At 36.1% G+C, this 27,959-nt stretch overlaps 1 protein-coding gene across 1 annotated transcript in view; it reads left to right on the plus strand.

Moving 5' to 3' along the window:
* The window catches only part of STX18 (syntaxin 18), a 64,873-nt gene that overhangs the window by 11,878 nt on the left and 25,036 nt on the right, over nt 1-27,959 (plus strand). Inside the window, exon 2 of the mRNA XM_068679903.1 lies at nt 21,046-21,113. Within this exon, the coding sequence (XP_068536004.1) occupies nt 21,046-21,113 (68 nt within the window). The remainder of the gene's footprint in view (nt 1-21,045; nt 21,114-27,959) is intronic.

Below are 27,959 nucleotides of genomic sequence, written 5' to 3' on the forward strand. Positions count from 1 at the left end.
AGGTGTCCCTGCCCACGGCAGGGGGTTGGAACTGGATGATCTTTAAGGTCCCTTCCAACCCAAACCATTCCATGGTTCTATATGTTTATTTTTTTCTGTGTTACCGCATATAGAACACACAGTGCTGTGGTCTGGCTATGACTTTACTGTTCTACCATACACTGCTTCACAATTTATTGTCCCTGTCCTGAAATTTGCAGTAGTTTTAGGAGTGGTTTGTGGGTTCACACAACACACTTGAAATGCATGATATAATTTTATTTTGTAGGGAAAATAAAGCATGAAAGGTTTTGTTTTTTTTCTTTTTTCTGAGCAAAACTTTTTATTTTTTCTTACAATGAACGGAAAGAAGCCTTTTCTATACAACTCAAAATATAAATCTGTTTTTACTGAATTAAGCACAACATAAAATTCTAGTATGAATATTTTAAAGTTTTAAAGAAGTAGCATTTAAAAGCATCCACTAGGGTTATGGGAAGGGAGATGATACAAATATTACATGGATTTTATCATTTGAGTACATTTGCCTGCTTGATTTTGATGTTAACAAGAATCAGAAGTTTACTTCAAAGACTGCTTCTTGATTTGTTTATAAGTGGCTTTTACTGATGTTTTTAAAAAGTGATTACTACAAAAATTATTTATTTGTAGGCTTTTTATAAATTGAAGTGTTTAGAACAAACTGATTTGTATCAGTTCTTTAAATAAAGTGGTTGAAGTTTCGTTGTTCAGGGAGAATTTTGCAGTCTTTGCATGATGGGCAAAACCTGCTGTCAGGGCAGACAAGTTAATAACTGTTCTTATATTATGCAACATCTTTCTGCTGAAGCTTTTGTGGGGATTGGGTCTGGCCTCAGGATTTGTCCCTTATGTGGAAAGCTTTGAAATAATGTGAATAAAATGTTAACCATGGAAATGACATGAGTTAGTTGGCAATGCTCGTAATCTCTTTTATTAGCACACTTAGTGACAGAGGCAGATTACCTTAACATATGTGTTATTTAAGGACTGGTAATGGGGACAATACTAACTCTGACAGAAGAACTCCAAAGGTGTCAGATCCTACAAAGATAACTGTTTGACTGAGGATATTCCCAGTGAGGCAGTATTATTTATTAAACACAATTTATGTTGTAACAAATAAAATTCTAAGCAAAAATATTCTAAGCAAGAAGATTTTTTTTTTTTTTTTTTTTTTGCATTACAACACTCAACATTTTGAATAGTGAAGTTGTTTCCTCTATTGTCTGGGACTATGAACTGAATTACTATATTGCCTTCTAATTTTGTGTTGTGTTTTGAAGAAAAAATGTGAATAGAAGAAAAGATTTTCAAAAAAAAATCTTAGAATGAAAGTTTAATGCTTATTGTTTGTTCCATGTTGTATTTTTTGAGTGAGGACGAAGACTCAAAAAAGATAATACTAAAGGAGAAGTCTTCTAAAGTGCTTTCTGGGCCTCTTCGGTAAGGTAAATGCCTCTCTTCTTGGTTTGTAAGAAGTGAACTGAATTTGTTGGGGCTATTTGTGCGTTGAATTGGGTCCTGAGAGATCATTCTCAGAAATTTCTGACAAATGGGAAGGAATTATGAATAAGGATGTTTCTAATTTGTGTTATTTATTCCTGCTTCAAAGATATTCTTTACCCTAAAAAGAAATAATGATATGAGTATTTATGCATAACAGTTGTTGGGTAAAACTTGCAGTTTTTCAAGAAAGTTCAGTTTTGAAAATATGTAAGAGTTGTAGCAATTAACCTACATGCACATTTATAATTCTAGAAAATGGATGGCATATTACATTCAAAGACTGGATCTGATAGACCCAAATTGCTTAAAACATCAGTTATTGAAGATGTCCCCCTGGGACTTTGAGAAACCATTTAACAGATGAAAGTACATTTTGAAAAGTTTGACCTTACAGGCAATCATAAAATGAATCAAAACAGTTCTTTCCTCCCCTGAAATGTACAGAGCCCATCTGTATCTAATCCAGTAATTATAGACTGAGTTCAATTACCTTTTCAAACTTGGAGCAGACTGGAGACTAGGCAGTGAACAAACATAGGGCTTTGTCTAGACCTCAATTGACCACAGTCTAAAACTTGAATTTATATCTAATTTTATTTTTAGCTTCATTTGATAGTTTTTCAAGGATTTATTTTGCTACCTAGTCACTAGATCATGAAATTTTTACTTTTGTGTTTACAGCTATATTTTTATCCCAGCGAAGTTAATAAAATGACAGTTGCAAGAGTTTACTGGATTAATCATTTGAATTGTAATGAAAACTGGGCTAACCAGCTCTTTTGAGTCTTCAGTGTTGCTACAGTGAGACTCTGAAAGGTTCTGAGGAAATTATATCGTTTGCATTCTGTGCTCACATCTGTATATTTAATGTTCAGATTAAAAAAATAAAAACAAAACAGCTTCATTGTTTTTTACTCTTTTGGAAGAACGACTCCCAGTCCTACCTGGCTGTGATTTTGCCAGCAGTTGACACTGTTAGAAACTATGATAAAAATACATTTGTGGCTAATTTATTAATTTATTTCAGTTAGGGGAGACACTCTCCATTCAGCCATATATGTAGTGTTAAAGAATACATGCACAGATGTGTTGGATAGTACAGGTAACCCTTTTGACTGCCAAGTCAAAGGTTAGGCATTTCTTGATATTACCCACAAACTACGCAGACCACACCATAGCATGCATGCTGCTGAGAAGTGTCGTCCTACGCTCGCCGAGCCTTGCAATGGTGTTGCCAACGTGACCATCTGATTCCTGATTCCTTGCAGGATGGTGTATGTGCAACCATCTCCTGGACCGTGTTTTTTGCAATAAAGGAGTGTGGAGTTGGCAGAGGAAATTGCTGAGCTGTGCAGAAACCAACTGTAGTGTGCAAGACTTCTTGTTATGATGGCACATTTCCTAGGGCTCTGGTAGTGGTGTAGAAGCGGTAATTAAGGGCAAAATAAATGCTGTGCTGTTAACATACAGTTGTGCAGCATGCTCTTGCTGGGATGGCATTTCTTGGTAAATGATGGCCGTGATAACTGATGCATTAACTTACTGATTCTTAATAGTAATCAGTATTTTGTAGCAGTCGCTGTCATTTGCTAAGAATGCTGGTCACAGTGAATTCCAAGTCAACACTTAGTGGATAAGACATACTGTTCCAATGAGCATTGCATTTGGTGTGGCAAGCAATAATCTTTTGATGTTTAATTGGCTTTCCTTGTAACACTTAAGGAACAACTGATGTAATGAGATGTTATGTATCTGTAAAGCTGAGAGGCCTAAGAGATTGCATATGATTATTCTGAATCTATTTTTTTCTGTATATTTATAGGAATAGGAAAAGTTCTCTTTTTTTTTAGTGTATAGTAGTTTTCTGGATGAAAGATGAGCTGATAAGGTAACATGAAATATATCCAGTTATTTTCATAATCATAATTTCAAAGCATTTTTTAAATAATATATGATAAAGAATCCTATAACAGTTTTCAGTATATAACATCAGTATCCTTTCTTCCATCAAGAAATATAAAAGGCTGTCATACACTAAACAGTGCAGAAGTCCAACCTTTGGTTTCAGTCCATCAAAATCCTATTTACAAAAGCACTGAGAACCTGTTGTTTGCTCCCTTCCTTAGCTCCGTGTTAGGAGCTGAGATCACCTTTCATCTGTTACTAATGATGACTGTCATACTCTGTTGTGTGATCATATTTGTACTATAGGTTTATCCTGTAAGATAGGACCATGCACTGTCTTAAGAACAGCGAGCTCTGTGGGTCAGCACATTTTTTAGTCCTCCTTACTATAATGGTCATAAGAAATGAACAATACAGCTGGAAATTTTGTTAAGGCTTGTTCAACATAACAAGAGCTTTTGTAATTGAAAGCAGGGGCGTTTAATATCAAATATAAATTTATGATTTTTTAATGTATTAAAAAAAAGTCTTCATAGGAGTTAGAGAACTACATCAGTGATGCTGAATCTGTTATTGGTGCCCCCCTCAACCTTTCTGAAACTCAGGTGTTTCAGACCAATAGCTAAAGCATGTTGAGAGCAAAGTAACTCAATGTCTTTCAGTCTGTAGGTTACCTGAAATGAAAAGACTATATACTTTGTTTTGAATTCTGTTTAGTCTGTTCTAGGTAATTTTAGTTCTAAGATCCAGTGACACTCATTCTTTTTTCCCAAATTCTAAATTTTAATATTTTGCTTTAGTAAAAGAGTATTGCCTGCCATAGTAGACGAAAAGTGTGGTACAGTAAAGAAGGAAAAATGACCACTTCACTGAACAGTGCACAGTCTCTCAAGTTTTTTTTGATGGCCCTATCAACTCTCTAGTTGGCCCAAATCAGGTCTGGGTAGGATGATTCCACCTCTCAGCTTGTTAGCATGTGGTTTGCGACTGTTTCAGTAAACTACTGAATTGCGCTTAGTAAGTAAACTTACTGAAGTTGCATTCAACTTCCTAATAGATTTACTGCCATGTGCTATACATTGCACTATTTATTTAGAGTAATGAAGCACTATATATTTGTAAAGTCAGAGGAAGAAGTGTTCTTTTCTTAAAGAATAGACTGTTCCTTCAATTTAATGGAAGGGGGAGTTTAATAAGAGAAAATATTTGTCGTTTGTGATTCAGTGGAAATCTGTGTTGACTGTTTTCAAACCAGATTATTTAAGTCAGTTCCTAAAATTGCATATACAGCCTCTGAACTGAGAATGCAGGCAGTCAGACTCAGGAAGAGAGCATGTCTTTTATTTAACTGCCTCCAACGTTCAAGTAAATGCATTTAAAAATATATTTTTTCATGTAGTATCATTTTTAAATCTAAAGAGAATATTGAATTTATTATAATCTCCAAACTTGGCTTTGGCAAAAGTACTGTCTCTTTGGGAGTCTTCCTGCTCTGTCCTGTTTCATTCATTTAAAAAGCTGTAACATTCTTTTTGTCATCATTTGCCATTTCCAGCATTTAATTTTTCTGACAGCGTGTGCTTTTTATTTCTGGCCCTGTGTGTTGTTTGGTCATAGCTCTGTCCCGTTGAAATCTGTCCCTCATGACTTCAGTGTCACTGATTTCTTATCAGCATTTTCTTTGTTCAAGCTCCATTTGAGTCCTTTTTTACCATATGTTTCCTGCTTTTTCTACCAGCACAAATCACAGAAATAATAGTTGCTTGTTTATTTAATTGGTAAGATAATTTTCACTGCAGGAAGGGTAAATTGGTCACTCACAAATATCAATGGCTTCTGCAGTAAAAAGTAGGCTTATTATTTTCAGTTGCCATCTAATTTGTCATATAAGGTGAAGAAATTATAAAAACCGTCCATGTGAAGCTGCAATCTCTATAATTTATATTTCTTTTGTCTTTTTTGTCCTTGCTTTTTCTTTTTGGACTCTCTTTTCTTGACTCCATAGCATTAATAAAGGCTGCTGATCGAGCAATAAAAGACTGTATGGAGTTGTTAAAACTATGCTTTTATATTAAGCACAAATTCCTCAAACTAGTATAAATATAAATAAATTACAATGAGTTACTTAAATTTGATAAACAGTTATGGTTATGCTAATTTTATACTAGACACAAGTTACAAAGTTACATTGATAAAAGCTTGTCTAAATTGAAAGTTTGAGTGTTTGTTTTATTTATTTTTACTTTTTCTTCTGTTGTTTTTTTTTTTTTTCTCTTTAATATCTTTTTTTTTTGGGGGGCGGGAGGGTCTCTCTTCCATGCTGTAGTTATGTCAGACACACTTGAGTTGCTTATTGCAGAAATCATGTTTGGATCCTTACTAAGGGGACTGATGAACATTCAGGATGAAAAACAAAAAGGTATCTTCAAATTGTTTTTAACATTACGGCTTTTCAGTATCTAAGCTTCCCCTGTACAGCTATGCAGCTATATAGGGCATTCAACAACATGTTTTTCCATTGGTATAACATTTGAGTTGCAGACTTCTGAATTTGGTGTGTGTTTCTTGGGAAGAAAAACAATAATTTTGGGGTGCTCTGGTTCTACTGCTGATCTGCTGAGGAGTAAGGTGCTACTAAAAACAGGAGGTCATGTTAGCAATCTCTCTGCTAGCATATATATAGTATATAGTGTTTTGTTTAGGCTATTTTGCATGTTTTCAAGGAAAACAGTAAGGAGAATATTTTACATTCTAATGGGTGAAGAATCAAAACCCCCAAACTGATCATGATTATGCTTTTGCTTTATTACCCTAAATAAAAGTCCTAAAATAAATAAAGGTCCTAAACAAATTCTTGCAAGTTCATGCTAGCTTTTCTGTCTCTAGTGCCTCTCTCCTATTTGCACTGAAAATAATTGTTAGCCAAGATATATTTTGTGATTTTTTTTCTTTGTTTACCTCAGTCCCTGCCCTCTGCTGTTCTTAATCTCTTCCATCATCTTTTCAATTCTTCACATCCTTCAGTTTTCAGTACTACTTAGTACTGCGTTTATATTTCCATCTCTGTGCCCCAGTGAGTCTGCCCACCCCCACTGCATCTACTCCTAGTCATATGCCTGCACGATGCTTCCCCTGTTATATTGATCACTCTACCTATGTTCAGTCCATGTTGTGTTTAATGTAGCATTACCTCTGTCCTTGACATGCAACACTGTACAAAAAAATAACCTAAGAGCTGTGAAACACTGATGTGGCAAAATACAGTAGCATGCTACTCAAGCATATAGTTAAAATTTCATAACAAATGATATCCATCCTACAATAGCTACTCTTATTTCTACATATTCATATCCTCTGAAACGCAAGTATTTTCTGGTTGTTTTGTTACTCTACCCCCTTCAAAGCATTTATATGCTTTATCAAAACCCGGGCCATCTAGTTGCTGTGACAAAAGATACAGGGCAGAGCTGATTTCTTCACTGCATACAGTTTGTCAAGACACCATGAAACTGCGTGATGAATGCTGAATCTTACTAAGACCTTTTTAGTAACTCTTACAGCTTTGTCTGTGAGGTTGTGGTCTGCTTTTACACATACTTGGTGGTGTGGTGGTTTACTTTGGTGATTCCGTCTCTTAGTGTGCCTAGGTGCTGGATAACCTGCACAGTGCTTGTAAGCATGAATCTATCAATACATATGAAATGCCTCTGTGTGGCTCGCCATCTTGTTTCCGAAAACGTCTCACCTGGCTGGGCACCCACAGCCCTGGCTGTATTTCTAGTCACGTAATGTTTCCAGAATGCGGCCTGCCTTTCTTAGGCAGCCGTGAAGGTAGCTTTGTAGCCCACAGCCCTCTCTTCATGTAGGCCCTTTGCAGCTGGCTGCCTCAGTACTTGTGCTGGGTCTCAGTGCAGATGCTGTTTGCTTTTATGTCAGCCAAGCCTTTTCTTTCTTTCTTCTACCTCTGTGCTAATTTTTTGCCTTGTTTGTATGCGGGGTTTCATTTCTGTTCTCTCTTCGTGTTTGTGCACTGGCTGTTTTTTGGTTTTGTTCCCTACCCCCAAGTAGATGCATACCATTAAAAAGCTACAGGCCACGTTAAGCTGTGGGTTCCTGTGAGCTTGAGGCCTTGTAGAGGTGGCCAGGATGCCTTCATAATTGAGTCACATTGTAGGGAGAGGCAGCCTGGCAGTAAGCGGGTGAGTTAGCTAGGAGATGGGAGCAGGCTGTTGCATTCCCAGTGTCTTACTGGCTTCTTGTATGGCCTTGCAAGGTTCACTCCACGGAGTCTCTTCTTTCTACTTCATCTTAAGCAAGTTTTCTTACATCTGTGTGAGCCTTGAGTTTGGCTGGTTCTCCAACATCATTCTCTTCTACAGATTGAGGGAAAAGGAGGGGACCAGAAGCTCACATCTGACACGTTAACAGTGGTTCATGCATCATGTACAGTTGCTCAGCTTGCCACAGTCACATCCAAGTTTCCTCTGCTGCCGACAAATAACTGAGATTTTGGAAGAGCAGGCATTGGGGGGACGGTTTGCTGCAGGCCCTAAATGCACGCAGTTCTGACATATTACTGCCATTGCTGGTAAGCATTGCTAGGTAAAGAGAGATTTTATGAAAAGGTCTGTGAGGTGCTGGTAAGAGGAATGTGGAAGTGAGTTCAGTCCCCAGGCTTTGGGTGCATCTGGAAGAATTCAGAATTCTTCCTGGGATGATGCGTGTGTGTGAAAGATGGAGGGGGAAAGACTAGTAAGAGCGTGTAATTCGGTCTTTTGTGCAAGACAGGAGACAGTCCCTTTGCCAGGAAAAGTCAAATACACTCTGTTGGAAAGAGCACAAGCGTTTTGGAGTGAGCTCTTGTTAAAATATTGGCAATGTGTCATTTGCATTACCTTTGTTTTCTTGAATATAAAAGTTGAAGCGGCTGTGAGTAACGCTCTGGTTTCTGGCTGTGAATTAAAAGCTAGGTGCCAGTTTTGCTCAAATGAGGTTCTGCACAGGGATCTGTGGGCACAAGTATTTGGAGAAAACTAGTAATACTGCAGATTATAGTCTGGTTAAATTGATAGGCATATTTAAGACCCAGTCATTTGGGCAAAGAATGGCATAATTTTACATATTGGTAACAAAAAATACTCTATAAAATGAACACTACTGTAACTGTTGCTCTTTCATGTTCCGTTGTTCACTTCATCCTTTAGAGGACCCTCAGGCAAGGAGCAATGCCATTCTGGAGACGCATTTCTTTCTCACAGACAGCGAGAAAAATTCTAAAAGTCAACATAAAGATTTAAATTATGGGAAACTATAGTTTCAAGCAGCAAGTATCATAGTGGCTTTCTGGTTTTCAAATAGCCAAGCTAGGCAGTGAGTCACACCATGTAGATAAAGGGGTCTTAATGACTTCAGAATTGTTCCCGTGCTTATGTTTAGAAACTTCTGGCTTTTAGGCAGCTTAATTTTCTTTCTTCCTTTTCTTCAGTTATATATCTGTTCGTTGTATAATAGATAAGAAAAGAACCAGATTAGAAGTTTTGATTATAGAGTTCAGATTTCTAGTTGTAAATAAGACTGCAATTATTTATTTTTTTCTGATATGGTCTGATAATTTCTGTTGATATGATTGAGGTAGGTTCATAAGCAGCTGGTATATGGAGAAAATATAACAGCTCGAAATGCCCCATAATTTTTCGTGATATGTATAGGTATAAGAGAATTGCTCCGTTCAGTTATATTTCTTTTGAAGAAGATTCCTTCTACTGTATAGTTTTCACAACTTCTGTTAGATTTATGTGTCTGTTCTGGGTGTTCCTGCAGGAAACTATTTCAATCTGTTGCACTGTGAAAAATTTTCTAGGTTTTGGACTGTGGTTTCTTGTCATGATGTTATATTGTGGAACATACCTGTGAATCTGGCCATTTCTTTTAGTTACTTAATTGAGCTATCAATACTTAATTATTTTAACCTTGAGGTTCTTTACTTATTATTTTTCAGGGTGGGCATGCTGTAATGTTTCTTTCAACCTCGTAAGTAGTCTTACCCTATAGTAAACACTTCTTTTTTTTATTTTTTTTCCTGAACATAATGTCATTTTTCAGCAATGCTGACATCTAAAAATGCTTCTCAGTTTGTTTGTTTTCTTTTTTTTTCTTTCTTCTCTGCTGTTCCCAAAGTTATATGAAAAAATCACAAAAAGAAAATGTGCTGTCTTCTCATTGGTCTCACAGTGTCATAGAAGCTTCTCATGATTGCTTTTATCTTTAAAAATGTTTCTTACATATAACTTCAGCTATATAAATCTACAAGTCTGTAACTTTTTATCTTTCTGATTTACATGCATCTTGAGTAAAATTAAAATACATAGAGATGATCTTGAAGGTCTTTTCTAACCTTAATGATTCTTTGTTCAAATTGCTGATTAAGTATGTAAGTAAAATAATTAAATACGATTAAGTTGTAAGTAGCCCATCAACTAAAATCTTATGACTGCATACAAAGGTGTCTGTTGAATTAAAAACAAAAACAAACAAACAAAAAAACAAACAGAAAACTAACTTTCATTTGCAACAGTACTGTTTTGATTTTGTTTTACTCTATTTTCTATGAGCTTGAGACTAATTTCTCTGGTTTCAGGGGACCTAAATCTCTAGATTGCTTTTAAAAGTGAATGTTTATTCAGAATGGGGCTGACAGCCTCTCCTTAAGAGAAGCTATAATTTAATTTTCCTAAGTTTAAATGCTTAAAAAATATTTATAATGATACCTCAAAGGCATCATAAACATGCATAAATAATTACACTCTAAAATTACAAAAATTACAGGAAATGGACATTTAAAAAAATCTTACCAAGATTCATGGCTGAGAGGGGAGAGAAAAGGTGTCTTGCTTTACAACTTTGAATTTTTGTCAGGAGTTTCTGCTTTTCAGTGATTTAAAAAATATACTTTTGAACTGTTGGTGTTACTCACACATGAAATAGCACTGATTTTCCTTTAACTACAGCTAAAGCTTTCCAATCCTGAATTTTGAAAGCACTTTCTAGGGAGAAATTTCTGTGTGACTACCTACTGTATTTTTTTTTTTTTCAAGCAGAAATTATTCTCCCCATGCCTCCTATCCCTGTTTCTTCAGGTGCCAAAACAATTGGCACTTACTAGACAGATCAAAACCAATATGAAGAGCATTTTGTAGTTAAGGGGTCCAAAGATGTTTTTTTGTACCACTTTGGTACACCTGGGGGGCTGAAGCTTATTTGGTAGCTAACTGAACAGAAATATGGCAAAGTGATGTTGTCTAAAGGAGGGGACTTTTGTCCAGCATTACAGCTGGACCTTCACTAACTCGGGTAGAAGATTCTTTACTGGGGATAAAGGAAGGCACCCCAGCCCTTGGTGGTGGTTTCAAGCCAGTTTGAGCTTTGATTAAACCTCTGGCCACTGCTGTGGAGTTGAGAACCTGTTGTAGTTTGCCTTAGTTATCATTTTATAAGACACTACTATAAAGAGGGTAGATGGAGAGAACAGTAGTATTAGCAGACTTGATACTTTTCTTCAGGCTTACTCTCTTCTTATCCATGTCTCGTAAAAGTTATTAAAACCATAATTGCTATTCCCTCTCTCTCTCCCCCTCCCCCCTTTATTTTGCTAATTGTTTTTGTTTTTATTGGGATGAGTGGAGATGAGTTATTTTTCCCTGGGATGAAGGTGGGCTTTTATTTTTTTATTTTTTTTGGTTGGTTTGTCCCGGTCAGAAAATACAACGAAGCAGCCTATCTCAAATGGGGCGGCATGGAAGAAGTCTGATTGCCTAAATTGGGAGACTTTTTGTATAGATTTACCTCTGATGTGAATAGCCACTGTTGGAGTGCCTTTCCTCATCAACTATGTACAGACCTACAGTGACCAGGTAGCCCAGTGAGCTCCTAAAACTTACGGTAGATGATCCAGGTCTTGGGGTTTTCTGTTACATGAACAGGAGGAAAAAAAAAGTAAATACTTTGTCTTAATTTTTCTGCCAATACCATAAAGCACTTGAACTGAAATCTTAATGTGTTCATAATGAGCATCTTCCCAGACTTCTATTTATTTGCTGTTGCGCTTGATCTACATGTCCTTTAGGTGAGGAGCAATGACTTTCTCTTTGCAGACTAGACACTTTCTTGGTCCCGTCCTCTTTGTGTTTTAATGGGGAAGAACCTCACAATTTGATGCAAGTGCTAAAGCAACCACTGAAGTGATCTTACACCAGCATAATAAAAATAAAGGTGTTGAAATGTAATGAAAAGATTTCTGTACTAAGAACAGTATTGTGCCAGTTACAAAAATCCATAAAGAAAGACTTGAACACTGAAACAAAATGGAGCTGGTTCCCCTACATTGTGTTGGACAGGGTGGTAGGGGTTTGAGATGCAGTAAGTTCCTTGTATGGTGCTGCATCAGGGTATGGGTGTTCTGGTGTCTGCAGAAAATATGCAGAAGTGGAAGCAGGGTCGGCCTGCAAGAAGAGCAGGGAGCTGCAGCGGAGAGGAGCCTGCCCAGCTGATGCCACATGCACACCGCCTCTGCGCCCCATGGTGACTTCCACTGACGTTGATTGAGTTTAGTCCCAAAGTTAAACACATGAATTTTCTGTGAATTGCACTGTAAAAATGTGGATCCTGAATTTCATAATGATGCTGAGATAGAGTAACCTTTCATTACTGGCTATGCATTAAATGGGACTGGAAATCTTTTTATATCGTAAAACATATTTGAGTCAGGAATACGTAACACTAAATGAGTTTAGCCTGTGAGAACAAGGGATGAGAAAAATTTCTCTCGCAGACACAAGCAAAGTTGAACGCAGTCACTGCAGCGCTGTGAGTGGGGTGTTTTGAACAGCAATGGTAAAGGCCAATTATTGCAAATATGTATTTTTGGCCAATTTACTTTTATCTCTCAACCAAAACATTCCCCACAATTGTTGTGGAGTTTATATTTTAGTCAATGAGGTTTTGGATGATTGTGTAAAAATATAAATGCTAAAGAAAGTTATGATTAGACTTGGACAATAAACAAGAAAAAGGGAAATAGTAAGTTTTATTAAAGTCAGATGTTGCTTTTTTATTGAAAGTATGTGTTGCCACAGAGAGAGTAGATGAAGACTGGTTAAATAAAAACATTTAGCCTGACTTTACATTTTAGAAAGGCTGTTATTTTTTTTCTCAAGGTCACTTCATGTTCCTGTTGACCCTCTGCAGTTTTCAGAATATTTAGATGCACTTCTGTACATGTGGGTATCAAACAAGTTTATTCCCACAAGATGTAAGAAAACAGTGACAAAACTAACACAGATGTCTTTATTGAAATTCTACATGTGTTGCAGTTTTTTGATTTAGAATTAAAAATCAGTTTCTATGTAATTATCTATAAAACAGACTTTTCCTGTGTTTATAAATCCCTGGAATAAAACCATTTAAATGCTTTGTTACACCACACAGTATGCATTATGATAATTTCAGTGTTTGATTTTTTAATCAATACCTGTAAAATAGTTTTTCTACACAGTCGGAGTTTGCTCTTGGCACTATACACACTAAAAAAAAAAAAAAAAATACCACCCCAAATAATACCCCAATAAAACCTAATTCCAGTGATAATACTGGGTGTTTTTGGTCTTTATTATGGTCAGTGGGGAACTGGAGCTTTCATGCTTTTAGGTCTTAATTGTACTTTGCTTCTACTAGAAAAATCTTTAAGAAAAATAGTTTGTAATTGTGCCAGAAAATCACAAAAACAGTCTCTCCATCATTTACTTCATCAAATCGTATATCCCATACAAATAGATTATCTTTTAAAGAAAGCACAGTAAGGTGAGATTTGAAGCTTTTAGGCTGATATTGAGTTATTTATTACCAAATTTTCCAGGTTGTAAAATCAACAGTGAATAAAAAAAAATATATCAAAATGATTAAATGCACATCCAAAGTGTAATTAGAGGCTGAGTATTCAAAATGTGAACTGGTGGCTAATGTAAACTTTTGTAATAATCCTTATAACTCTATCATCTCCACCACCACCAATTTTATTTTAAATTATAGAAATACTGGTAATATTACATATATGATCTTATTTTTTTTTATGCCATCTTTTCACTCTTCAAAGGTAAACACTTCATTTTCATGGTTGTAATCGAATTATTTTAATTTTGAATGTTTTTACCCCACATACCATACTATTTTTTTTTTTTTTTTAAATACAGCACATACCCATTCTTGGTTCTGTTCATTACTTCGCTATGAATGAAAGACTACTAATAAAACGCAATTAAAATTTTTCCCTGCCCGTTGCTGCTGCTGTAACATATATGCTGATGGAAAGCAGAAACTGAACCAAGTCCCAATTTCATGAGATTAGAGGTAGCCAGGCTGACTGTCTCCTCGCTTTCTCCTACCCCATTTGAGTGTAGGGCCACCCCCATGCCATTGTTTAGATATTATTTGCTCTTTTGGGTTTCAGATTACAAGAGCAATTGATCCGCGTGACCTATTTTAGAAACTTTACCGTTTGCTGTGGAAACCTAAACCAAATGTATACCCTCAAGAGACAAATCATCTGAAAACTGGCCAATTGGCATTTTGAGGCGGTGCAGTGCTCCTCGGCTGTGCATTCCGGTAGGACAGCACCACCTAATGGGCTAGAAATAATTTAACATCAATATCTTTTTAACCAACGGTTTTCCACACTGCCAAGGAGATTCAGAGCTGAAGCTCAGTATCTTGGTGTCATCTTTGGTGTGTGTCATCATAGCAGGGAATTGCATCACTTCGTGTTCTGAAGATTCAACTTTCTGAAGTGCAGAACTCTTTTTTTTCTTAAAAAAAAAAAAAAAAAAAAAAGCTATATGTTTCTGGGCAACAATGCTGCAGAAACTGTGGTGAATTCAGTGGGTTTACAGTGCTTAAAATATAACATGTAAGGAAACAGTGGAATCTGGTCTTTCGTGTACAATTCTTTTTAAAACTTCATACGTCTATCTCATCAAAAGTATTCTGCAGTGGAAAAAGCCTCCATAGGAGACATTTCTGTATCAAAGCCTTCCTAACCAGCCTTTCCCAACTCCAATAGTTTAGTTAAGAGCCCGAGCTCTTAATTCTACACTTTGTTTAATAAAAATTGGTTTTCTGTTTATGGTATCTATAATGTTGATTAGGTTTCATTGCCAATTTCAGAAAACATTTGCACTAAGCATGGAAAATTTCCTCTATTTTTTGAAACAATTAGGTTTTCATGTGTGATTAAACAAAGAAAAAGTTTATATTTCTTTGCTGATTGCTATACCTCCTACTAGAACTAAGGTTGTACTTTTTTGGCCTGAAACATGCAGCCCCTGAACATCACCTAATATTTCACTGAAATTCTGAATTTCTTCTGAAATAATCAGGTTGACTGTAGTTTTTGAAATGGAAACATGATAGGTAGCTAGATGATGTTATTATTATTTTTTTTTTTCCATTTTGCGGAGGGGATTGTAAAATGTAGCTACATTTTCATGGATCTATAAATGAAATCTATTTAGATAAATATTTGAAGATCAGTCTTTTTGGACATACTGAAAAGTTCAATGTAAAACTCCTGTTGGTAACTTTTTTTTTTTTTTTTTTTTTACAATTAACAAGGAAGTTTCATCTGTTGTGCTTATCAGTGTGCTGCTGAATCAATCAACAGTAAATGCAGTGTCTCTTACAACTGTTGCAGTTTTTCCATTATATTTTCTTTTTAAATATTTTTAAAGTTTTCTTTAACATCTTTTCAAAATTCAGAGTGGAAGCATAGTACGGAGTGCAACAGTCGGTTTTATATGGTAGCAAATAGTTGCGCATTGTTCCGGTAGCAAAGTAAACTTGATAAAAAGCTATGTTTGTTCAGTGAAAATGACTATTCAGCACAGTCAACTTCTCCCTACAATATGTCACGGGAACCTACCCCAATCATTTTAATCGTAAACAATGCTGCTGCTTCTTGCAGTGGGTTAAGCGTATGCAAATTGGAACCTACTGTTTCGTGAGCGATCAATTCTTTGTGGCGAGTGGAAAGAAATGTTGTATGTATTGCTAAGATACTGCAAGAAACATAATCAGCGTCTTTGTTCAAAGCATACACATCTTTTGAAGATGCTTCTTAGCTGGGAGTGCTTTCCTGTTTATCTTCTTATTTAAAAATATAAGCTCCTCTAAAATAATAAGAAAAATCTCTAAACAGAACAACATCTACCATTTCCTAGTGCAGGCCCCAAGTATAAATAGAGCTGTGCATGCCACCTGTGGTAGCAGATGGCAGCCATTCACAGCTTCTTTTTGTGCTGGACCTGCATTATATGCAATAGTTGCTTTTATGGTTTAATAAAAGTCATTTGAAAATCTACAGGGGCAACAGAACACAGATACATGTGTTAAAGAGGTAGCGTACAATGAAGATGATCTTTGAAATGAAGGTAAAGTATAAACTGGAACCTAAAGTGACTTTAAAAAGTTACATTATAGGCTTTAATGTGAATTTATAGAGAGCTTTTTACTGACACGATGCACAGTGCTTACCCTGGTGTTGCCACCCAGTGGATAATGATTGCTGGTTCACTGCAGAGAAACACAGGTTTCCATTGCCAGAACCCTGCTTGGGGGGTTAAGTAACACCTGGAGTCTCTGACTTCTGTACCTGAGTGTGTGGGTTATCATTTTAAGTTTCTTAAGTTGTAATTATGTGCTCCATGTTTCATGGCAGATGCATCTTTTAGGAAGTTCCTACTGGTGCTGTCTAGCTTCTCTTCTGCCTTGCGGTGATAAAAATATTTGGGTGTCAAAACAAATGCAAGAGATTGTTTGCATTTACTCTTAAACGTTATTAGCCCAATTTCCAGAAGAATAATTTTAAGAAAAATCATTCCAGTGTGTCACTGTGTGGTACTGACCCTCACGGGACAGCCAGAGTGCGGAGTGCAGGTGGGAACGTGGATGGATGAGGGAAAGTCTGGGACTGTATGTTTTTGTCAAAAAGAAAGTAATCTTTGGTATTCTGGCAGTGAACAGCAGTTTGAGAACATGCTGTTAATGTAACGCTATAACTGATGTTGGCAATATTGGGAGGAAATGTATTTTTTCCCCAGATTCTCATAAAAGTGTCAGTTATCCAGAAATTCGGTGGCGTTCTTCTCTATAAGATAACTTTGCTCTTAACATAGAGCAAGAGTACTGCAATTGTGAAGAGCATTTCTCTAAGCCCTCCTATCCCTCCGGGGAAAGAAGGAAACCATTTCTTTGTTTCAAGGCTGAAGGAGAGGTTTATTTCTCTGCTGCAGACTTTCAGAGAGGAAGACAGTTAATTTCCAAGAACTATGACGGGAGGCCAGTACTGAGATGTGTTTGTGCTTCATCTCCAAATTGCTTTCATCTATCCTTTTGAAGGCTGTGTAGACTGGTGGGGTGATTGTTTTGAAAGCAGGCGTGTATGGCAGATAGGAAGTTGCAATTACAATGGATGGGAAAACGGAATGGGGAAAAATGGATACACTAAAATACAAGTGGGATTTAAAATTGTTCCATGTCTGCTTGAAAGATTAATTAGAGAAGATAACAAAAAAAATATAGATATATATGAAAAACTAGCCCAGAAGCAATAAAGAGCAGGGGACATGGCAGAAGGAGAGACTTGTTGACCAAGAAAATTGTTGCAGAAGGGAAGACTTTGTAAGGATAAAGTTCAGGCTTGGAAAGTTCACGGTGACTTAACTAATGGTATGAAAACGCCTGCAAGTTAAAATACTCTAAGTATGTAAATAAAAAGAGAATGAGAGAAAAAAAGTGGATTTGTCATGCAGCTGGAGTATATATTATGAAAAGCTCAGTTGTGGTTTCCAGACTGAATTAATATGGAGAGAGCCATGGTCCAGCAGGGTAAAAGCAAGGTAGGTACTGGGAACCAGGGCATGAGGCTGGAAACTTGTAGCAAATCTCTGTGTTAATGAAGTCAAGTCACAGTTATCAGATAATCCCTGGGCTGAGTTCAGACACAAGTCCGATGGCAGCTATTTTTGGTGAAAACACGTCGAGTTGGTGATGGTACCGTTTGATCAGAGGGCAAAATTTAATGCCTATAATTAAGTCCTCAGAGAAAAAATGATTATGGCATCAGCAGGGCTTTTAGTCTGATGCAGAGGTGTTCCAGGCTTCAGGAAAGACTTTAAGTGGAAAAAGATAAATAGAAAGTAAGATACAATGGAGTATGCTTTCATGCCGTACTAAAAATAGTATATGCCCAACCAACTTGATGCTTTAAGAAAATCGTATTTCCTTTATTAAGAAGATCTGGTGTCTGATGGTAAAGGGGCTGATAAAGTGCTAATAAGTCTAGAGGAGATTAGCAGAGAAAATACTACCTGAATATGATGTGGCTGTAGCAGAAGCAGTAGTTCTGCATTGAAAGAAGTGCTGTACTGAAGGTTAATGGTTGAATTACTCTGGGATTGAGTTTTAAAAGTAATCATATTTAACACTGTGCTCATTTGGGGTAATAAAAAAAAAAAGTAAGATTTTGGTAAAATGCAGTGATGAGGAAATGCTGACCAAATGCTGACCAAAACAAGGAGTAAGCTCTGAGCTAACCAATGCAAATTGGTTATGCAAAATGAAAAAAAAAAATGCAAAAAACATTTCCAGGTGAGTAACAAAGTATGAACACCAGCGTGTGTCCTTCTGGACATTTGCTTTGGAAGAGGATTGATACAAACTGGACCACATGCAAAGAAAACTTACGAATTAAGCAACTTCAGAACTACCCTGTGTGAAGAAACTAAAAGCTCGGGGTCTTCTGTCTGGGTTGAAGGTGTTGGGAAGATAATTTAGAGTAAACTCATAAGGGAAGAAGATCTCTTAAAGAAAGGACTGTTTTGAAACAAGAACAGATGGGTGGAAGTTGGTCATTAGGAAACCTGAAATTTTGGCAGTTCTAATTCATAGTAAGAGCAGTAAGATTCTCATAAAGGCCGTCGGTTGGAAGAGGAAGAGGCTTTATTGCCCTTAGGATGGAGCTTGATAAGTCTGTAAAGAGTGTATGGTGTGCCTCTGATAACCCCAGAATAAATGCCAGTTGATGACCCTGGAGATATCTTCAAGATTTATATTTGTATAATCATGGATATTTTGTGTCTGTAGAAGATAAGCATTGTACCTTTGAAAAGAAAAAGAAAAAAGGAAAAAGAAAAAAGGTGTGTGTGTGTGAGATAAAATTCACAGTCCCTTTATTTAATGCTAGTGAGACCTTTTTCATAAAAATCACTTTATTTTGTTGATGCTGTAAAGACAAATTGAATTCACAACTATGCCAGTAGTCCACAATAAGATAAGGCAAAAGAGAAATAGCCTCCGTGCAAGATCCCAGAGGATGCTGTTAGGATTTGAGGGAAAGCAGAACAAGAAGTCTCACTTCTGATGCAAATCTTGGGAACTAAGAGCTCGATGCAAGTATGGGCATAATGGTGTCATTCTAAATTCATGAAAATAGCCTTACAAATGAAGGAGAGGCAAAGTGGGGTCAGTGCAATTCAAACACACGATGACAATTTTAGCCTAAATAGAATGCTCTTTGTGACTAGATGAATTAATTACTGTAAGACAGTGTTCTTGCTTGTCATTCTGATTCTTTCTGCTTGTTAATCACCCCTAAATTGTGGCTATTGCAATAATATTAAGATTTATTACTTATAAAATTTTGCTAATCTCTTTTCTAGTCTAGTGTTTGTTCACGTATTAATGTAAATGTTCTGGAGTTTGTCTCTGAATTCACGTTTCCACTCTTTGTCCTCCATAGCACTTTCTTTCTGGCTATTAAGGATTATTGTTCTGCTGAAACACTGTATGACTTTTTAAAATGTTCTGCTTTTATGGTCAAGCTCAATTTACCTATTAAGCAAAGTTCATGATGTACAAAGTCGGAGCTGAGAAAGAGATCAGAATACAAAAATTATGTTCTGGTGGTGATGGGGAGGAACAGCTATAGAATGGTTTGACTTAATTTTTGTGCCTTGTTGATCTTGAGGAGTGATTTCAGTATTTCTCTTCTTGTTGATTATGACCATGCTAACACACTTTAGGAAAGTTTGGATCTACTGGAGATAATGACCAAACTCCGTTTGCTGTAACTGGGATAAAATTCTTTGTGTTGTTAATCATATGGAAAACTTAAAACGTGGAAATTGGGAAAATTCTTATCTGATACCATGAGTTATAGTAAAAAGGAAACAGCAAGTGATAACAGGGAAAAGTATACACATCTATTTGTGCAGGAAAATGCATTTTAGACATTTAGACTGCAAATCACAGCAGTCTGTCTAAGTATATTTTTTCTTCTTTTTTTTCAGATCTTGTGAAAAATAATTGGGGGAATTAATCTTCTGTTTATGCAAACTACTCTGTGTTCTTTCTCTGTGGTTTTTTGTTTGTTTAATTACTAGGACCATTTGCATGAAAATAGGATTTTAAGACTTGAACGGCTTCTGATGCCTTTTCCCAGATACATGGAGTAAACCACATTTATTTTATTTGTAAACTAAAACAACTATTGCTCTGTAAAATTCCTTGCATGCTTTTTAAAGCTGAATTATTAATGAATATTTGAGAATATGCTTTAGAAGGGTTCCCTGTGCACTTCCCACCTTGAAAATATCTACTGGTAATGTATATAATTTCTTCCCTGCCCTTGGCCCCATCATGTCTACTTCATGACCTGTTAAGAAAGTCATATTGGTACTCATCTTGTTTCCATGTCTGATTTAAAACTGGATTTCTGTACTTCTTCCATTCTCTAAGATAAGTAGCATCTGATGCTACACCAAATCTTTTAAATTCAACTGAAGTTTTCCAAAGTTCTTTCTTATTTTAGGAGTTTTTTTTTTTTTATCTTTTCAAAAGATCTCTGTAAAGACTTTGATAATCAAATGAATTTACACCAAAAATGGTGGAAATGGTCAAGTGGAAATCCAGAAATAGAAATCCAGAAAAAGTGGGGGGGGAAGGGGGGTTGCGGGGAATGGATATATTCCCTGGCAAAACATGCCAGATGATTGAGATGATGCCTGGGTTCAGGCACAAACTGGTCACTCACTGTATTGCTGCACAAATAGGAAGGAGGGGGCAGCACATTGCTCTACAAGTTCTCATAACTGAACTTGAGTATTTGCATCGCTCTTCATCAGCAAAATGTTAAAAATTTTCTTGTATAATCTGAAATGAATTTATTTTCTGAGATATATTTTGGCTTCTTGGTTCTGGTTCATATCACTTTGAAAAGTTTAGTAATGCTTAGTGATATGCTTAATATTTGTTTGCTAGTATTTAATATTTAGTTTATGCTTTTTGTACACAGGGCATACATTTTTACTATTCCTTTATAAGTTCTGCCTTCATACAACAGAGCTTTCCATGATTTTTATGTACTGATTGCTTGAAAAACGTGAAAATTAATTGTTACAAAATTAATTTTACTAATTCATGTTTGAGGAATGGAATTATTGAACTTTAAACAAAAGAAAATATTAATTTATGTAACTTCGGCGTTTAATATGTTTTCTCTTCTTTTAGATTTCCAATATTGGGAAGCTGAAAGATTTTCTTCTGCAACACAGAAAGGATTACATTAATGCTTACAGGCAAGTGTGTATTTTTTTTAATAGTTTTGATTTATTTTAATTTATTTTCAGATTTATAAAGTAGACTGCCAAAAAATCTGTAGGCATAATGATTGAAAACAAAACATAGGTTGCTTATTATTTGGTATACCATGAGATACTTAAGAATAATAATGCAGGCACATAAAGAAACTGGTCCAAAATAAAAAGAGGCTCAGAACTTGAATAAGACTTCTGGCTTTCAGGGTGAGATCTGAAATAGGCTGTCTGTCTGAGCCCAACACCTCTTAAGGACCCACAGAATAAGTTTCTGCTGTGGTTCTTGAGGGAGCAGAAGACTAGATTCGGTCATGCAGTTTATGCCTTCCACTCTGTGATGCTAAACGTCCTTGTTGTCTCCAAGTATATAGTCAGTAGCGTCAGCAGGGCCTGGAGGTGAGTGATGTTAACTCTTCAGGTTCTAGAACATGAATTTAGACGAACGACATCGCTTAGAATATGGTGTTGTGTTGGGACAACAGCACACGTTTTGCTTTTCTGTGACAAAAACTTTTTGCTTAAATTCTGGTAGTTATTGTGTAGAGAAAGTTTGAATTCTCCTCAGATATTAGGAGACATTCAGATTTGCTGGATCTGCTTACTTGCTGTTAGCCTTACTAGTATGATTTGTAGAAGAGTAAAATGGAAGTTTTACAGATTGGTGCTAGTAAGAAAAAAAAAAAATCATGATCTGCGGATTTCACATGCTTAATGAATTATTATATCAAGTTATCCTAAGACCTAAACATTTCTGCAACTCGTATTTTGGCGAACTAAATACAAATAATTAATTTGAGAAATTGAAAACTTGCTTTTTAACTAAACATTTTTTTCTACATACAAACTTAGTAGTCATCTTATAGCTTGTACAGTACTCCATTCCAGAATAGTTTCCCTTTTGAAGGTTCTTATGTAAGCTTCACTATTTCCTGTGTTGTATTTCTCCGACATAACGGCAGAGTTGCGTGGATTGAATCAGCCCTGTCTGCATTGTGATTCTGCCACAACCCTGACTACAACTAAACTGTTGCTGCAATTCAGGTAGAGCTAACACAGTGTAAAGGCGTCTGTGTATTGAAGATACTGAGTCCCAAATCGATTTAATGCCTTTCTCCAAAAGCCTCAAAAATGAAGAGTTTGGCATGTTTTAGAAATGTAAGGCAATGAGAGCTATTCATAGTCAGTACTGGTGAAAATGAGGTTCCTGCGTGGGTGTTGCACAAATCAGTTCTATGTGGAAGGCATAAGAGGAGCTGCTTTTACAAGCAGTGAGCAAATGTTCTATGTGTTCTGTCTAGCTCTCTGCTTTGCAGTTGCTTTTGGAATAGATGATGAACAACACTAGGTGGAGCTACCAATCGAATACTGAAATAACCTTACTGTGTGAAAACTCCATGTGAATGCATAAACTGAGAAACTGCAAATAGCTGCAGAGAGAACAACCTGTCAGTAGCAGATGACTTCGGGGTATTATTTGTGTTTTATTAGCAATAGTGTGCAAGCAGAGGTGATAAAAGGGAGTAAAAATTTATCCAAGCTATTTTGCTTTCTGAAAGTTTATAATGTTCTTTCTGTAAACTCTCTTTTAACCAGTTATCATGGTAATTCTCAGTGATTTTTCCCTGCCTTAGGCATTAACTAAGGAGAGAAAAAAAAAAAAGAACTGTCATTTCCTTTCTTAAACTTTACAATAATCATGTGAATCTCATCTGATTGCAGTTGATCCTGGCCTTAAAGGTCAAATATAAAACAAATAGTGCTGTCAAATTCGCTACTAGATTGCTCATGCTATTCTACTTTGTGAATACGAAGAGGACTGTAGCATCCATGCCGGCAGTCTCAGTCTTAAACGCCTCGTTCATTCCAGACAGAAGTTTTAATAACAGATTATAGGGAAAATTTGTAAAGAATTTAATACAAAAAGAAGAGCTGGAATTTATGTAGAAGGCTTAATTCTGTTAATGAAATTTGAATACTCTGTATTTTGTCAATTCCGCTATTTGTTTTTAAACTATACTAGAATGTGTCAGTGAAAATTGACTTTTGAGCTATGTGGTTGAGTTACTCAGCTTTGTGGAACTTCTTCACAATGTGTTACATCCAGAAGCGTGGTTGCTTCTTTGACCTTACTTTTACAGAATGAATTCTCCAGTAAATACTTCTTTATTTTTATATTTTTTATTAGCATTGTTTTTGGCATATATAAACTATCCTGCAGAGGGAAGATCTTTAGTTCAGTTTTAGAGGAAGATGAGAAAGACAACTGGAAGAAAGGTTAATTGAAACTAAGGTCCAGGCCTAATTAATCAAACTTTAAGTATTTAAATTTAAATCTGAAAAGCTCAAGAATTACTAATTGCTTGTTCACCTCTTTTCTTCTTGAATTGGCTGTTAGCTGTAACCTGAGAGGCAAACCTTAAACAAGTGATGCAATGGTCTGAGGTGCACTTTAAGCCACCTGCACCGTTATCCTCTCCTGTTTATCAGGGTTCACTTACTTTCCCTTATAGTTTTGTAGCTTTCTGTAATAGGGATTTTTTGTTTTGTCATGTTTCTTGTTGTGTCCTGTCTACCATGATTCTCCTCTGGTCAGAACTTCTGAGAGCTTTAGTGCGTGGTACCAATGATCTGGTATCATCCTCCGCTGGCAGCACAAGTTAGAGTGGAAGGCAGTTTTGGAAACTGGCCTGTTAGAAGACTCTGATTTACAGAGGGGTACATATAGAATCTCTTCCATCAAACGTCTCTCCAAATGTATGCATTTTTTCTCAGCATTTTGCTTAAAAAATGTGTTGTACTACTGTTAAAATCTGTGTCAATAAAATAAAAAGTTGGGCTTTCTCTACCTCACACATCTTAAGGAAAAATACTGCTGTTTTATTTGGCATTAGAGCCTTGTCTTAGAATAAAAAATAAATGTGTGTGTATATATATATATATATATATATATAAAAGTAGCAAACTTATTGATCAGTTTAACTATTTTTGTGCTGGCTTCACTATTCACCTTACTATCTATACATTTCAAACCTAATGAAGCCCTTTGGGCATCATGATCAGTGAGCACATTCAGTGGCAGGGTATTTTATAAGAAAGTAGCTAAATCATGGGCGACTGCATCACCACCGCTCCTACTAATAGTAGCTGTCACTGAGCTATCACTGCATATTTTTAACTGCAGTCACTCTCCAAGCATCTTTGGAAGGAAGTGAAACTCAGCAATCAAGTAATGCTGTAAGACATCTCAGAACATTTGAAAATTAATCAGTTTCTGTTGAAAAAATACTCTGACAGTACTTAAAAACTGCATTGACAAACAGTATTTGGATATTTGTTAATAGCTGGTTTATCTTAAGGACTTCCTCACCAGCTTTTTTCAAGTAGGTTTATTATCAAATTTACTTGATAATCACAGAAGTAATTTTCAATTGATTAGCCAATATGGTAAACACCAGAAATTTAAATATTAGAAATTTATCCCTGCTAAATTGCAATCTTTAAGGACTTACCTTGCAATGTAACATTCAGCAAATGGCTGTCTTTAGTGAGAGAGCTGAGCAGAAAAGAAAACTAAACAAAACCCTTTCCTAACTCTGTAAAGTCTGAATACCAAACTCTTCTCTAAGTGATGCTCTGATGAGGCTTTGTTGATTTTAGTGGAATAATTTCTCATTTATATTGACATAACTGACTGCTACCTGTTCTTTTTCAGTTCTGTGATGAATTAGATGCAGGGGTAGAATTAGATGTAGGGATCGTTGGCTGTTCCCTTTGTCTTCCTTTAGTCATAAATGGTTTCCAACAAAACAAGGTGATCACTCATCCTGCAAAGGAAGAGGCAGAAACTCTTCGTTCCCAAAGATGTTAACAAGGTGTGGGTGACTTTTTTTTTTTCTTTTTAAGCAAACAGTGATCATTCCTTTCAGATAAGGGCTGTTAAGTGACTTCCCTTCTTTAGTGTATTATTGCCATGTATTCAATGTATTCTTTCTTTCTGTACATTTACTGTAATACACTCCCACATTCACTCTGCCACGAGAGATCTTTTGTTCAGTCTTCGGTAAATTGTCTGATATTTAGTCTGTGAACAACTTGTGCCTTTCTTTGCCTTTCTTCACGAGCTCCTACATGCTTCAGACCACTGAACCACCAAGGCAGTTTAGTTGTGTTACATCTGGTTCTAGGAACTAGCTGTAGTACAGTAACAATTGGGAATTGGAAATGATCCTCTGGAGGTCTCTGTTTTCTCTGAGAGATCTTTCTAGGTTGAGATAATTCAAAGACCAGTAGTTATTTTTACTGTTTTAGTTTAATCAGACATTGGAAAAGAATTAAGATAATTTTTTGACAGTAGAACACCTCATACTTGAAAGGGAAATCAACTGTTTGTCTGGGTTAATTTGACATCTTATTTACTCTCTTTTGCAACTGTAGAGATATTTATACGGTCCATCAGTGTTGTGCAGACTGGTTCTGAGTAACAATGCTTTTTCCATGGGAAAGGTGGGATGGGTGCCTTCTGATACATCTTCACTATGTGCTTCTGTGGACCTTCCGTACAGTTAAGTGTGAAAGTTTCATGTGTTGTTTACAGCAGTTAATGTACTTTGAAAAATTATTAAAGAAGCATTTTTTCCTTAAGTGATATCGGATCCCACTAATTACTCCTCTTGCTCCAACGTTCATCTACCTAGTAAAGCTGGGAAAAAAAAAAAAAAAAAAAGCAATAAATCAATTGCATGTTTGACCACTAATAGAAGATAGCTGAATGCATGCCCTGGGTTCTGTGGAGAGTGCTCCCTTGATGTAGCTAATTAAAGAAAATAAGTCACCATTAAAGGATTCTAAAAATAGTCTCTTACAGGCTCCCCTAGAATGCCAAACTGCTTTATTGTGCTGACTTAATTATGTTTTTATAAGAAGCAAGCCTTTGTTACATTAAGACAGTAAAAAGTGGAGATAGCCTTCAAGAGAAAGTCTAGCATCCTCTTCATGGGGAAACGTATAGTATTTCCTTGTTATCTAGGGAATTATTTTCAAAGAATTTATTTTCTCATTTTACTAAGTTCAGATATCACATTTTAGAAATAGTAATTCTTCTTAACATCATTCTGGATTTTCTTAGCAATATTTTACAGAACTGCAAATACTAATTGAGGTGTGCCTCTATTGCCTGCTGTAGTAGCTGAAGCTTCCCCACAGACTTTAAGAAAAATGTTTTAAGTATGTTGTTGTGAGATGTTTTGTCATTAGAGTAGGCAGGTTTTTACTTTGGATTTATGTTGAGCAACTTTTTGATGGAAATAGGAAGTAAATTAAAATGCCCAAAGCATAATAAATATTATTTGAATTTAGTAGTTAAATAAAATAATAATAATTTAAAATGTACTGGTTGCCCAAAGGAAAGAAGTTTTTAGAAATGTCTGCTGTACTTACAACTAAGGTTATGCATACATATACATATATATACATATATATACATATGCACATACACATACACACTTTTCTGGGGGGATATGTATATATCTGTAAGACAATACTGCATGTGGTAAGTCAGGTTTATTTCCATTAAACATAGTCCACATCTGTATTTTAGAACTGGTTGATTTCAGCTTCTCACTTCTTTATTTTGTAATGCATTGTTGCAGGAAAAGCTTTTCAAGCAGAAACTTTTTTTCTGCTTGGTTTGATGTCTTCGTTGAATGAGTAAGCAGAAAATATTTTAGGCAGCGTCAGAAAGAGTTACTGATTCCAAAACCTGGTGTAATGCCTCCGCAGGACGTTCTCTATGCTCTTCCAGAAAAACAGGATCATAGAAAAGATAGATTGGGTGGAGCTTAGCATTCAAAAAGCGAATGGCGAGATCATTCCTAACATTCTGCCTTCCTTGCTTTTAAAAATATCCTGCAGTGGACCTTCTGTATTCTCCCTCTGATTTGTGTCTTGTTTCCTTATCTGTGCTCCTAGATTTTTTTTTTTATTATTTTTTTCCTCAGTAACATACACTGGTTTCTCTGTAGTCTTTACTGTTGAATGTGTACATTTGTGTTTCTATACATGTTCTCTTTATTATTTCTCTTTATTTATTCTGCTTTTTCCTCTCCTTTGGACACTATCACAGCCAGTGTTGCAGTGAGGTGCAGAAATGAAACACTCCAAAAGCGCAGGACAGCAGAAAGATTGCCTTTTATTTGGAATGGGTTGTACTACACTTACGCATCCCATAGTAAAGATCACTTTTATGCAATAATATGTTGTTACATTCAGTTTATGGTCCAGCATGATCTCCGATGGCTTTTTGAAGTACTGTTTCCTGATTGCTTCTTCCCCACGCTTTGTGTGTTCAGGTAATTGTTCCTGCTGCAACAAAGAGCCTCTGACCATCCCTTATTCAAATTCCTCGTGTCATTTCTCCATGTTGGCAATATTGTTTTGAACTGAAGTCTTGTTCAGTTAAAACAGTTTTAATTTGCTTACTACTTTGCCTCTGTACTCCATTTCACTGAGTTGTTATGCAAGTATTTAACAGTATCAGAAGCAGGACAGCCCCTCTGGAAAACAACTCAGTACCTCCTCCTGGTTTGGTGTATAACTACTCTGTGTTCAGCTTTCCAAACAGTTTCACATCTGTACAGTATTTGCTCCTTGTAACTTACTTATTTGCTGGTAGCTTATGAGAATGTCATGTGGGATGGTAAAAAAAAAATAGAGAGAAGATATATGGCAGTGGTCGGTCTTCATCCATCCGTGAGACCTGTTGCTACATTCCCAACATAAATTACTCGGTGTGTGACTTATTTGTGATACATCATAGATATTAGTTATCGT

The sequence above is a fragment of the Anas acuta genome, chromosome 4 (genome assembly GCF_963932015.1).
Source record: "Anas acuta chromosome 4, bAnaAcu1.1, whole genome shotgun sequence".
Classification (NCBI taxonomy): domain Eukaryota; kingdom Metazoa; phylum Chordata; class Aves; order Anseriformes; family Anatidae; genus Anas; species Anas acuta.